General features: G+C 57.4%; 1 protein-coding gene across 1 annotated transcript in view; it reads left to right on the top strand.

Moving 5' to 3' along the window:
* SDK2 (sidekick cell adhesion molecule 2) overlaps window positions 1-14,031 on the top strand; it is a 258,172-nt gene that overhangs the window by 203,107 nt on the left and 41,034 nt on the right. The window contains exons 19-28 of the mRNA XM_082860149.1: window positions 3,590-3,785; window positions 3,985-4,083; window positions 4,468-4,659; window positions 6,277-6,398; window positions 7,134-7,243; window positions 7,342-7,492; window positions 9,957-10,194; window positions 10,962-11,077; window positions 11,729-11,918; window positions 13,513-13,611. Of these exons, the coding sequence (XP_082716275.1) occupies window positions 3,590-3,785; window positions 3,985-4,083; window positions 4,468-4,659; window positions 6,277-6,398; window positions 7,134-7,243; window positions 7,342-7,492; window positions 9,957-10,194; window positions 10,962-11,077; window positions 11,729-11,918; window positions 13,513-13,611 (1,513 nt within the window). The remainder of the gene's footprint in view (window positions 1-3,589; window positions 3,786-3,984; window positions 4,084-4,467; window positions 4,660-6,276; window positions 6,399-7,133; window positions 7,244-7,341; window positions 7,493-9,956; window positions 10,195-10,961; window positions 11,078-11,728; window positions 11,919-13,512; window positions 13,612-14,031) is intronic.

Below are 14,031 nucleotides of genomic sequence, written 5' to 3'. Positions count from 1 at the left end.
TCCACACTCCAGGGAACCACTGTTGTTAATTTCTTACATATCCTTCCAGGATGTTTTGTGCGAATCCGTGCAAAAGAGATAGAAAAGTAGAGGGAAAGACAAAGGGAGGGTGCAAAAGAGAATTTCCCCTACTTGTTTTTAACTCCAGAATCTAGCAGGTTATACTCTCCTAGACTCTCGAGCCCGCGATGTACTGCCTCCATCAGAAACAGGAGGCACGTCAGTTCAGCCCTTTTCCCCACAACCATTGAGGTAGCTAATACCGGCTCCTGTAATAGCCTGAGGCTCAGAGAGGTTGAGTGATTTTCCCAGGGTCACACAGTAAATGGCAAAGCTGTGCTCTGTCGTCCTGTCTCTCGACTTTGGCTGCACATTCTGCACCCTGGCCCCCCCCACCATCACACACACACACACACACACACACACACACACACACACACACCCCTTTCAGTTACAGGGGTGACCCCCTGGGCCTCTGCTGTCTATGGTGGAGTTGCCTGTCCCACCATCTAGATCTGAAGTCCCCCCACAAGCACACTCACCCACACACCCCAGCCATGCTCAGGGCAGCCCAGTCTGCTTAGAATCCAAGACCAAGGACCTGAGGAAGTAAATCAGCGCTGACCCCCGGTAAAAAGAGCAGGCGTGGAGAACCCCCAGCCCTCACCTGGCAGCCGTGTGTACCTCGGCAAATAGAGGGCTGCGTCTAAGGTCTCAGGTCCACAAATCTGAAGCCAGATCCAGGTGGTCCCCTGTGCCCTGACCAGTCCTCAACCTTCCTGAGCCTTGGTTTCCTTTTTGTAGCAGCACAGGACAGTGATTCGCATGCCCTCCTCATTGTGATGGTGAAACGGGACTGGTCCGTGATGGGCTTAACCCAGTGCCAGGCACACAGGAAGGGCTCATGGGACCAGAGCCCAGTGTGTGTGTGGAGCACAGCCTCCACCCCATGGCTGCCCAGAGCCCAGCCCCTTGGAAGCAATAGAGGTGCAGAAGACAATTCTATTGTCTTCCTGGACCTGAGGGAGAGGCCTCTTAACCCTTAGCCTCCTCCTCTTTGGATGCGGCTACAGGACAAGTGGTTCACATCCCAGAGTAAATGTTCTGAAGCAACCCCTGTCCTGCCTCCGTCTTGGGCTCTGGGCCTGGACCTGGAGGATGATGCTGTGGTCATGACTCCACCCAACCACACTACCATCACCCTGTCCCCATCTTCTTTGTCATATCTGAAGACAATTCCCTGTGGATGTGCTTTAAGGCACCTGTCAAGACATTCTTTGTCCCTTTTTTTTTTTTTTTTTTTTTTTACACAGCCTCTCACCCTTGTGGCCTCTCCCGTTGCAGAGCACAGGCTCCGGACGCGCGGCTCAGCGGCCATGGCTCATGGGCCCAGCCGCTCCGCGGCATGTGGGATCTTCCCGGACCGGGGCACGAACCCGTGTCCCCTGCATCGGCAGGCGGACTCTCAACCACTGCGCCACCAGGGGAGCCCGTCCCTTATTTTTTTAAATAGTAGTGATCACAATTGGCCTAAACCCGAAAAAATAATATTTACCCAGATTTTGCACTTACTGGAGAATGCACCACACAATTCTAATGGTGTAATTAATTCGAAATTACATTGATTAAAGTATATTAAAACATCAAGCTTGTTTCTTAATCTACTCCAGCGAAGTTCAGCAATTGAATTGCTATGAAACAAGATAACCGCAATAAGGAGGGCATTTAACCTACGTATTAAATACCACTTAGTGTTTCTGATTAGTATTTTTAGGGTCTAATTGGTATCTAATTAACTTGCTATAGGCTATCTTTTCACAATACCAATTAAATTTCCAAAATCCTTTATAAACACACGGCCATGAAAAGGAGGAGATGAAGCACTGTCATGGGCCTGAGTTAATCAAGAGACATCGGCGTGGTATTGTTTTATGTCTATAAATACCCAGGCTTATTAAAATTCATCCAGCGTAGCTTTTCACCATTAATTGCTATTTAATCAATTTGAAATAATTGAGGAAATCTGTGAGACCAGCTGTCATTGTTAGAGACAGACAAAGGGCCCAGAAAATAGGAGTGTGGGGCAGGAGGTCAAGAAGCAGCAGGAACGTGCAGCAACACAGATGCAACTAGAGATGTTCCTACTAAGCGAACTGAGTCAGACAGAGAAAGACAAACACCACGCGATGTCACTCATATGTGAAATCTAAAATATGACACAAAAGAAGTTGTCTACGAAACAGAAACAGACTCACAGAGAACAGACTTGTGGTTGCCAAGGGGGAGAGGGCTGGGGGAAGGATGGATTGGGAGTTTGGGGTTAGCAGATGCTAACATAGCAGATGCTATATTTAATGCTGAAGTATTATATATAGGATGGATAAACAACAAGGTCCTACTGTATAGCACAGGGAACTATATTCACTATCCTGTGATAAACCATATGGAAAAGAATATTTAAAAAAAAGAATGTGTAGGGCTTCCCTGGTAGCGCAGTGGTTGAGAGTCCGCCTGCCGATGCAGGGGACACGGGTTCGTGCCCCGGTCCGGGAAGATCCCACATGCCGCGGAGCGGCTGGGCCCGTGAGCCATGGCCGCTGAGCCTGCGCGTCCAGAGCCTGTGCTCCGCAACGGGAGAGGCCACAATGGTGAGAGGCCCGCGAACCGCAAAAAAAATAATAATAATAAAAAAAGGATGTATAAATGTGTATAACTGAATCACTTTGCAGAAGTTAACACAACATTGTAAATCAACTTTATTCTTCAATTTTTAATAAAAGAGGAAGGAAGGGGAGGTGGGGAGTTTATGCAGTTATGGCTGGGATATGTAGAGTGGAGATTAGAGGAAAAGTGATGCTGAATTTCCAGACGGGGTTTTCTTGCCAATGCTCCACCTCTAGAGGATGGTTACAGTTGAAATCCCAACTTGGAACAAGTTTAAAAGAGAGGGTTATCTACATACTGGAGTTCTTAGGAGGAACTGCCCCGGCCCAGGCAGAGAAAGGCATGGGAGCCCAGGTATAGAAGCAAAGACCCTCAGCTACCCAGGAGCTGTGTGATATATTGTAAGTCACTTAGCCTCTCTGAGCCTGTTTTGTCATCTGTAAAAAACAAGACTGGCTTCATGCCTGTGTGGGGGTTCAGGGCTCCACGCTCAGAAGGACCCCACGTTCAGTTAAATGCTCTGCTGCCGTCTCTGGAAATTCTTCATAATTTTTGAACAAGGGGGCCTCCATTTGCATTTTGCACTGGACCTGCAAATTATGTAGCCAGTCTTGGTCAAGTACCTCCCTGTGGGGTTGCTGTGGGAATCGAGTGGGAGAGGACTCACTGAAACCACCCTGCCCGGTACCTTGCTTAGAGTAAATCACTCAGCAAATGGAGCAGCACACCAAAGTGAGCTCCCAGAGGACAGATGCTCCAGTGGCCTGTGGGTATCCGCCCGGCCTCCCCTCCCTCAGAGGAGGGACCCTAGGAAAGCTGGGCTCCTGGACACTCTCTGTCCGTTGGCCCAGCCTGTGGGAAAGCGCTGGGCCTCTGCTGGCGCGCGCTCGCTGCCGCCCTGCTTGAGTGGCTGCCCTCTCCGCAGCTGATGGCCTGGGAGCCAGAGCAGGAAGAGGAGGTTACCATGGTGACCGCCCGGCCCAACTTTCAAGACAGCATCCACGTGGGCTTTGTGTCGGGCCTGAAGAAGTTCACTGAGTACTTCACCTCAGTGCTGTGCTTCACCACCCCCGGCGACGGGCCTCGCAGCACCCCGCAGCTGGCGCGCACCCACGAGGACGGTAGGCAGCGCCCTAACCCCGGCCCCCTCTGCCCCCACCCCCCTCCGCGGGCCAGGGTGAGCGCTCCAGGCCCAGGACGGCCCTGCTCTTGTCTTCGAGCCGGGGGTCACCCCTGGAGCCCCACGGGCTGTCTTGAGGACGGTGGTCTCTCTCCGGCTCTAACTGGCATTGTGTGGGTGGGGGACCCTTTTGGGTACAGTGCCAGGGCCCGTGGGACACCTGAGCTTCACTGAAATCCTGGACACCTCGCTGAAGGTCAGCTGGCAAGAACCAGGGGAGAAGAACGGCATTCTCACAGGTAGGCGCCATGGCATCGCTGCCCCGGGGTGAGACGGGCGGCAAAGGCCCTCCCGTCCATGCCCCTCCCTTCGACCTAGTGTCATCCAGAGCCTCCCAGCAGGCCACTCTTTCTTAGAAAGGACTCATGGGAGGCTCTCAGCCCCTGTGCTCTGAGCCGCATCCCAGATCTTCAGCCTCAGTGACCCACCCTCCCTCCTGCAATCCACACCCAACGAGGGGCACCCACCCAGGTTACACCCGGGGCCCCAGGCACGATGCTCCCACCTCCCTCGGCCCCCTCCTTCCAGTGCGTGTCTAACTGCCAGACTAGTAAGGAAGTGAGAAGCAGGGCAGAAGGTTAAGGTCCCAGCCAAGCTCACACCACACTGGGGCCTCTCCCCAGGATATCGGATCTCCTGGGAGGAGTATAACCGGACCAACACCCGCGTGACGCACTACCTGCCCAACGTCACCCTGGAGTACCGCGTCACGGGCCTCACCGCGCTCACCACCTACACCATCGAGGTGGCCGCCATGACCGCCAAGGGCCAGGGCCAGGTGTCTGCCTCAACCATCTCCTCCGGGGTGCCTCCAGGTGGGTGCCTGCCCCCAGCGCTGGGCTCCTGGCCTCTTGTTCTCCTGTTCGGGAGGAGGCCCCTTCTTCAGGAAGATGGGCTTCTTCCCACACAGCTCTCCCCTCCCTGGAGTCTGGGGTTCCCAGGTCCTCCCAGGGCCGGCTGCATCCTCGTGATGGTGAGGCCGTGGGGGCTGCTGCCGCTTCCTCCCCTGACTCTCAGGGGAGCCCGGGCCCCCGCAGAACCCCACCCTTGCCTCCTTCCACCACTGCCCCCTCCCTCTGCTCCCCCATCCTGCTCCAGGTTCTGCATCAAGCAGCGGTATCTATGATTCAGGGGAAGAATTCTCACTGTCGCCCAAAAGGTCCAAACGGATTCCAACCAGTGGAAATGTTGGTTGGGAAGGGGATAGAGCAGGGTGAGAATAACCTCACCCCCGGTGTAAACAGCAAGCTTTGGCCCCCATCGCGCTTCTGCCAGGCTCTGTGACCCTGAACAGGTCAAGCGTCCCCCTCTGTGCCTCAGTTTCCCCATCTGTGTCTATGGAGAGACACACCGGATAGCCACGTGGTCCTGTCTGGGTCTGTAAGTCTGTGCTTGTGCGATGTGGCCAGAATCCCTCGACCTGCCCACCGAGGTGGTTGAGATACCTGAGCTTCAGTTGACCCCAAGTGACACACTGTAGTGCTCACCTGGCCCAGAGCTCAGTGCATCCGTGCACTTAGCCCTCCCAACAACCCTGAGGTAGGCAATATTATTATCATCTGCATTTTACCGAGGAAGACACTGCGGCACAGAAAGGTTAGGTAACTTGCCCAAAGGCACACAGCATCAGAAGCAGTGGAGTTGGATTTCAACTCAGACAGTCCGACCCCGGAATCTGTTCTCTCTCTGTTCACCCTGAACCCCAGGGTTCCTGGTCAGAATACAGGGACTTTGGGAATTCCCTGGTGGTGTAGCGGCTAAGAATCTGCCTGCCAATGCAGGGGACACGGGTTCGAGCCCTGGTCCTAGAAGATCCCACATTGCTGCGGAGCAACTAAGCCCGTGCGCCACAACTACTGAGCCTGCACTCTAGAGCCCGCGAGCCACAACTACTGAGCCCGTGTGCCTAGAGCCCGTGCTCCACAAGAGAAGCCACCGCAGTGAGAAGCCCACGCACCTCAATGAAGAGTAGCCCCCGCTCGCTGCAACTAGAGAAAGCCCGTGTGCAGCAACGAAGACCCAACGCAGCCAAAAACTAAATAAAGTTAATAATTAAAAAAAAAGAAAAGAATACAGGGGCTTCCTCCTGTCCTCACCCCTCCTTCTAACCTCCCTCAGCCATTATTGGTTTGGGAGGGCTGTAATGGGTTGTGTGTAGATGGAGAGAATTCATTCAGGAAGCCCCTGGCCCTGGGGGGGTTCTCTCAGCCCCGAGCCTACCTCGGTCCCTGGTCTGAACACAGTGAGCCTTAGATGCAGGGCCGAAGGCCGTGTTGTGGGTTGAGGCCTCGGCCATGCTCCTACTCCGAGGTGTCTAGGAAATGTGCGACACACAGCCCCCCCCCCCCTGCCCCGCCCCATGCCTGGAGAGTCCTGTGGGAGGTGGAAGGACCTTCTTCTCACTCCTTTCCTGCCCTGTTTTCCTTTTCCAGAACTCCCAGGAGCCCCCACCAACCTGGGCATTTCCAACATTGGCCCCCGCTCCGTGACCTTGCAGTTCAGGCCAGGTTATGATGGGAAGACCTCCATCTCCCGCTGGCTGGTGGAGGCCCAGGTAAAGCTGCCGGAGGAGAGCCCTACAGCCTGGGCAGCCTGCTCCCTGGCCTTGGCGGCACGCCTGCTCTTGACAGCAAATCACATGTGTGTTTCAATCTGTGTGAGTTTCACATGCAACTATCAGAAGGTCAGATACACCAGAAATGCCCACAGTTCCACCTCCACCTCACCTGTGCGCGCACACACACACACACACACACACACACCCCTCCTCTGGTCAGGGTGGTGACTGGCTAGTCTAGAGAAATAACCAGCTGCTTCCTGCAGCCCTTTACACCCATGGGTCTCACCTTTGCCTGCACCAGGGGAGTGTTCAGAAGTTCCAGCACCTGGGTCCCACCGCCAGAAATTCTGATTTTGATTTAGCTGGGGTTTTAAGAAGCGTGCCAGGGTGTTGGGGAGAATCACCTGGGAAGCTTACTGCTGATAGATATGCAGGCTCCTGGGCACCACCCCCGGGGATTCTGATTGGCTGGGTCAAGGGCAGCGCCCAGGAGTGGGTTTATAATAAGCAGCCCGTGAGATTCTGATGCAGGAGGGCTCGGGGTCCCACTTGAAGTCTTGTTTAAGGGCCTGGAAAGATGGGGGCCCCCTGTGGTGCCCTCCGGGTGAGCCCTGGGGTTTGTGTCAAGACCTTCCCTGGGCCGGGCTATACCTCCCGGGAGCTGGGGCTCAGAGCACCCCCATCTCAGCCCGGCAGGCTGGCCAGGTCTAAGGGTGTCTCCATTTTCAGGTGGGCGTGGTCGGGGAGGGAGAGGAGTGGCTGCTGATTCACCAGCTCCCCAACGAGCCCAACGCCCGGTCCATGGAGGTGCCCGACCTGAACCCCTTCACCTACTACAGGTGGGTTAGGAAGGGGCGGGGGCTGCCCGGCCTGGGACGGGCTTTGGCCCTGGGGTCCTGCCCTCACCATTTTGCTCACCCCTCTCCGCCCATCTCAGCTTCCGCGTGCGCCAGGTGAATATCGTGGGCACTAGCCCACCCAGCCAGCCTTCCAGAAAGATCCAGACCCTCCAGGCGCCCCCTGACATGGCCCCGGCCAACGTGACGCTGCGCACAGCGAGTGAGACCAGCCTGTGGCTCCGCTGGGTGGTGAGGCTCCCGCGAGAGCGGCGGGGGTGGGACGTCTCCTCGGGCCTCAGCACCCTGCAGAGGTGTCACTGCCTCAAAGCAGGCGTCCACCGGATTCCCTCCAGGCCCCTCCTCTGTTCTGAGCATCAGTCTTAGTCCAATGAACAAACGCCCCACGTGAAAAGAAGCTCGAAAATACTGTTCATTGAGCGTTGCCACACGCCAAGCACTTTACATTATTTTTCTTCCATTTAATCCTCCCAGTAATCCTGCAAAGGACATGGTACTCTCCCAATTTACAGCTAAGAAAACAGGCTCCGAGAGGTTAGGAATTCACCCACAGTCACACAGCTCCCGGGGTGGTTCTGGGCTTCGGATGTAGATTGTCTCACCCACCAAGTCAGAGAGTGAGGGGTTGCTTCTCAGGTTGAGGGGGGGATCGGGGAGGCATTAGGCTCTGTCCCCACAGATCAGGGTTCCACATCGAGGGTCATTACCCCAGTGACCCTGCACGAGTTAGTAATACGTGCAGAGGGCTTCTCCTCCTGCCAAGCTGGGTTCTGAGTGCTGTCAGAGTTGGACCTTGAACACTCTCCACGAGCCTGTGACAGTGATCCTGGCCCCCACTTTACAGATGAGGAAACTGAGGCAGAGAGAGGTGGAATAACTGGCCCAAGACCCCCCCCACACCCCCTAGTTAACAGCAGGGCTCGGGATCCCAACCCGGGGAGTCTGGCCCCCAGAATCCGCCGCCCTAACCCCTGAGCCAGCCCATCTTCTGGGAAACAGGAGAGAGCATTTCTCCCCCAGGACATCGCCTGGAACCGCGTTTCCCAGCACGGTCGCCACAAAGCAGCAACCCAAGAGGAATTCCTAGATAAGCAGACGTGGGGCCAGCACCGAACAGCCCGGCTCCTTAGAGAATCCAGGAATGATAGCTTCAGGGGGAGCTGCCTGCCTCCACTTCACCAGGCCCCTCCGGCCATGCAACTCTTTTTTGCTTCCACTAAAGATGTCTTACTAGTTGCCCCAAACTCAACTTGCAAAACCCCGAGCTGTGGGCTGAGATTTACCAGAAAGTCATTGCTGCCTTTCGCTTGCCTGGACAAGCCTGATGGAGGCGCTAATGGCCATCAGCCCAGACGAGCGCTAGTTATGAATGACGACGCCCCTCCCAGGCGGCTGGCCCCAGCACCAGGCAGAGCTGTCAGGCCCAGTTCGCCCCTCCCCGACCCCCCGCTTCTCACCTCAGCTCTGCTCCCCTCCAGGCTGCTCCCCGCGTCCCTTCTGCATCTCACTTTAAGGTTTCCAAATACTAAAAGGCTAAAAAGTCTGGTACGTAGGGTGGGAGCTGGAGGGGGAATAAAAGGCAGGGTTGCACTGTGCGGGGCCCCGGGCCCCTCCGGTCCCACCTAATGGCGCATGGCCCGTTGCCTTTCCTTAGCAGGTAGGAGAGCATGTGCTCGAGGCCCATCTCCAGCTCTCAGGCCCATCGATTGCTGTCTTAATGGTCTCTGGTCTGCTTCACTAAGTGTCTGTAGGAGCGGGGGCTGGCAGGAGGGACGGGGGACGTAGGCGGTGAGGCAGAGGCCGAGCAGCCAGAGAAAGTAGGTCAGGACGTGCAGGGCCTGTGGATCATGGGCTCGTCGGAGCCTCTGGGGAAGCAGAATGCGGGCAGGTGAGGGCTGAGGATGCCCCAGCTCCAGCCCTGTCACCTTCAGAGGAGAATCTGAAGGCTGGGCCCTCAGCTCACACCTGCTTCAGATCCCAGGCTGCCCCCAGTGTACAAAGACCTCCACCGCTTATCAGCACTGCCCAAGTTCATCCGCATGACCTTGAGCCGGTGACCACAGCCCCACCAGCCTAATCATAGGCTCAGGAGATGAAGCTGTCTTTTTTCTCTTCACTGAGACTCAAACAAAGAGGAGGAGGCTGAAACTGCAGCGGGAGAGACGGAGGTGTGCTGGATGGAAGGACCTCCTGACAGTGACTGGAGCTCCGCCCATGCCTGAGATGCTGCCTTCACGTGCTTGCTTCTCCAAGGGCAGACACAACCTGAGACCAGGCGTGCCGTAGGCAGTTAAATACGTATATGTTGGCAGGCTGAGTGAGGGAGTTAAGTGGCAGAGACAGCCACTGCCACAGGTGCTGAGTGTGGGACAGACAGCCTTTCTGCCTCTTCACCAGGGCCAACTCCCCTGGCAGGGTCATAAATTTGTCACCTGCACAATGAAGAGTGGATGCCGCCTCTCCTCTGAGCCCAGGGTAGAGAGACAGGGAGATGGTGGGACTGTCAGAAGCACAGAGTTACACAACTAAGCCACACCCAGGGGTGAGAGCGCCTCACATGGGTGCTGACGGGCTGGACAGTGGGCTGGCTAATCCCGAAGGCTGCCTGGAAGAGGCAGCTCGAGCCAGGCAGTTCTTCCATACGCTAGGTGGGCCTGGCCTCACAGCTGCTTTTCCCACCCCTGCCCTCCCGCAGCCTCTCCCAGAGATGGAATACAACGGGAACCCCGAGTCGGTGGGCTACAAGATCAAGTACAGCCGGGCGGACGGCCACGGCAAGACACTGAGCCACGTGGTCCAGGACCGCGTGGAACGGGAGTACACCATCGAAGACCTGGAGGAGTGGACGGAGTACCGCGTCCAGGTGCAGGCCTTCAACGCCATCGGGAGCGGGCCCTGGAGCCAGACGGTGTTGGGCAGGACCCGGGAGTCAGGTACTGCGCCCTCATGCCAGCTACCCCACTGCTTCACCGCCCTGGGGCCTGGGGATGCCCCCCACCCTTGTCTCTCTGCCCTCAGGGCCTGCTAGGGGCTCAGAGGCTGGAGCTGTTGTGCGAAAATGTCCTGGGCTCCTTTTGCTCAGCGTCCCGCAGGGCACCGTGTGTGCGTGGCCGCGCCTTCCGGAACCTGATTTTCCCAGCACTGCCTCCAGAGGTTCCCAGGAGGGGCTTCCCGCCTCTGTGTCCCCACTTTTAACCCTGACACCCAGCAGTGCCTGTGAGACCCCAAGATGGAGGTGGGGGGGGTGGGGAGAGGGTACGGGTTGGGTGAGCTCTCAGAACATTCCAGAAGCAGCAGCGGCTCATAGGGGCCTGGCAAGGGGACACCCACAGAATATGTGCTCCCGGCCTACAGGCAGCTCTCATCCAGCCGCGTGTGGCGTGTAGCTCTGTGGCTTTTTCCTAACGCCCTTTAAATGACAGCTGCTTTCCCACCCTAGCCCCTCCCCCACCCCTGGCTGCTACGCCGGCAGGAAATGCAGCCTCATCCTAACGTTAGTCTGAGGGGGGATAACGGGGAGGCTGATCTGAAGCCAGAAGCAGCATCTGCGACACTCCGGAGCCAAAGGCATCATCGTCGCAGAATAATTTGCTATTTGGGGACCGTGCCCCGTTTCCTTCCTCAGACCCCAGTCCACCCCCTCCACTGTCGGGTCCGCTCTGGGTCGTGAGCTGCTTCTCTCCGCTCCTTTCTCCCCCAGTGCCGTCCTCGGGCCCCACCAACGTGTCTGTGCTGGCCACCACCTCCAGCAGCATGCTGGTTCGCTGGAGCGAAGTCCCAGAGGCCGACCGCAACGGGCTGGTGCTGGGCTACAAGGTGAGTCCCAGATCCGAGCACGGGAGGGGGCTGGAGCCCCTGCACCCACTTCCCTGTCCTCGTGACCCCCTGGGGCCCAGGACTCTGCCTTCTACAGTGGACACGGGGGATCTGCTGGCGGCATCCGTTGGTCACCATGACAACCAAGGAGTCCTCCCTTGGGGGTGGGGAAGCTTCCCATGAAGGCCTGAGGTCCTTGGGGCAGCTCTACCTCCCCCGGGAGGCCACACTGGGTGCCCCAAGCCTCAGTCTCAGCCCCGATGGGCCCAGCTTCAATTTCCATTATCTTCTAGAATTCCTCCCAAAGCTGCACCTACCGCCCCAGCCTGGAAGTCAGGAGACATAGCTTAACATCCCATCTCTGCCACTACTGGCTGTGTGACCTTGGGCAAGTCACGCCCCCTCTCTGGGCCTGTTTCCTCAGCTGGATGCTCTCTAAGGAACCTTCCAGCTCCATGGCTGACTGCATCTTTGTGTCCCCCTCCCTCCCCGAGCACTAGGCTTGTGTAACCTGGGAACCAAGCCCCTCCAGGGAGCCCCAGGTCCACCCACTCATCCTCACCCACCTGGCTCCTGGAGAGGAGATAGGAGAGGTTCTGGCGGGACCAGACCCAGGCCGGAGGCCCTCACCCCTGCTCTGGGCTCCAACAGGTGCTGTATAAGGAGAAGGACTCAGACTCCCAGCCCCGGTTCTGGCTGGTGGAAGGGAACGCGTCACGCAGCGCCCAGCTCACAGGCCTGGGCAAATACGTGCTGTACGAGGTGCAGGTGCTAGCCTTCACGCGCATCGGGGACGGCAGCCCCAGCCATCCTGCCATCCTGGAGCGGACGCTGGATGACGGTACGTTTCCATCCCTGGGAGCCTGGGGAAGGCTGAGAGCTGCCTTTGTCCACCCCTACCCTGCCCAGCCCTGCCCCGCCCCTCTGAGGTCTCTCTCTGCCCCAAAGGGAACCGTGGCCTCAGGCTTCTGCTGGGGGAAGCAGGTCACTGAGGGCCACCAACCCCACTGCAAGGGATGCTAATTACAAACTGCGCATCCCTAAGGAAGAAATGACAATGCAAGGGCAGGCTGGCATCTGATCCAGTCTCTCCGGGACAGGTGAACAGAAAAGAGGATTTGTACCCGCTTTGATTTCTTGGTCACCTGGGGCAGGCTCTCTCCGAGTGCAGGTCTGTGCAAGCGAAAGGCTTGATTTTTTCCTTTACACAAGCCTACGGGTCCTGTTAGCAAACGAGTGACGCCTGCCGGGCTCCAGGCATTCATCTCTGCAGCAAAACTCCCCATCGGAGGCTGAGCTGACAGGTCCTGTGCCCCCCTTTCTCCTCCCCACACACATCCTCACATACTGCTCACCAAAAACACTTGTGGGGTCGGGACGAGAGTGCAAAGCGAAGCCCAAACACCATATGTCTCTGTGTTCTAAAGTGATAAATGAAGCTAATGATCTGTTAAATTAAATATGTTCTACCCTCCTGCCTTGACAGATATACCCTCCTAATGACCTGGAAGGCCCAGTTCAAGTTTAGAAATCTCAGATTTCTTGGCATTCCGAATTAGATCGAGGCAGCCTGGGAAGAGCTGCCCCCCCCCAGCCGTCCCCCGACTCTGCCACCCTGTTGTTTCCGCCCTGCCCCCATCTCCTCTGGCCCATATCATTCAGTTTCCATCCATTTGCCCAAAACACCTGCCCCTTGGCCATCCCTCAGTCCAGAGGGACAAGTCTACACCCTCAGGGGGGTGGTTCCAGGCCCCTGTAGAAGGGAAGCATGCCTGGGGCTGTTTGGGCAGGGAGCTCCGGATCCACGGGTCCCAGAGTGAGGCCCAGATAGAGGAGCGGTGGAGCCCCAGGCCCGCGGGTCCCAGAGTGAGGTCCAGAAAGAGGAGCGGTGGAGCTCCAGGCCCGCGGGTCCCAGAAAGAGGAGCGGTGGAGCTCCAGGCCCGCGGGTCCCAGAGCGAGGTCCAGAAAGAGGAGCGGTGGAGCTCCAGGCCCGCGGGTTCCAGAGTGAGGCCCAGAGAGAGGAGCGGTGGAGCTCCAGGTCCACGGGTCCCAGAAAGAGGAGTGGTGGAGCTCCAGGTCCACGGGTCCCAGAGTGAGGTCCAGAAAGAGGAGCGGTGGAGCTCCACATCCACGGGTCCCAGAGTGAGGTCCAGAAAGAGGAGTGGTGTGTGCTTGGGGTTGGCACTTTCATTTGCCCCAAAGCTGGAGCCTCGGCCCCGTCTAGTTCCTGCCAAGTAACGCATAAACCTCACTGATAGCATCTCCCCGTCCTGTGTGAGGACACGGTGCCAAGCACAGACACACACTCCTCAGAAGTTCAGCGAGCAGAGTGACCCCTTCCCCTGCCCCCCGCCGTGCTGCTCTGCCGGAGCCGGGCTGGTCTAGGGGCTGAGCAGCAGCTGCAGTGTCCCCTGCTTCTCCTCTGTCCCCTCCAGTCCCGGGACCACCCATGGGCATCCTGTTCCCAGAGGTGAGGACCACCTCGGTGCGGCTCATCTGGCAGCCCCCCGCCGCCCCCAACGGCATCATTCTTGGTAAGCCTGTACCCCTCCTGGGCCCTGGCTGCAGGAAGAAGGAGGTATAAGGTGTAAAGGAGGCAGTTCAGTCTTGGCAGGAGAGAGGCTAAGCCCAGGACAAGTGTCCACATGTCCTCAAGAATGGTTGTGAGTCTAATTTCTCCTACTGGAAATCTCAGCCTGTAAGATTATCAGCCGGAGGGCAAGGTTGGGGCTCAGGTGTCTTAGGGACCATTGGTCAGCTCTGTGCCTCACGTGACCCAGGTCCCCAGGGCACTGGCCATGTGGTGACCCTCGGCCGCTGTTCCTAAGTGTAGCCAGGTGAGGGCGCACGGGCTGGCTCAGCGCAGCCGCGCCCACAGGTGGGAAACGAGGCCTGAGGCACCCAGGAGGGATGCTACAGTTCGGAAGCATCATTTCATAGTCACGGTTCCTACT

This window comes from Leucopleurus acutus (assembly GCF_964270905.1).
Source record: "Leucopleurus acutus genome assembly, chromosome: 19".
In the NCBI taxonomy this organism is placed as follows: Eukaryota; Metazoa; Chordata; class Mammalia; order Artiodactyla; family Delphinidae; genus Leucopleurus; species Leucopleurus acutus.
The sequence above is the reverse complement of the archived record's forward strand: the minus strand, read 5'-3'. Positions and strand labels throughout refer to the sequence as shown.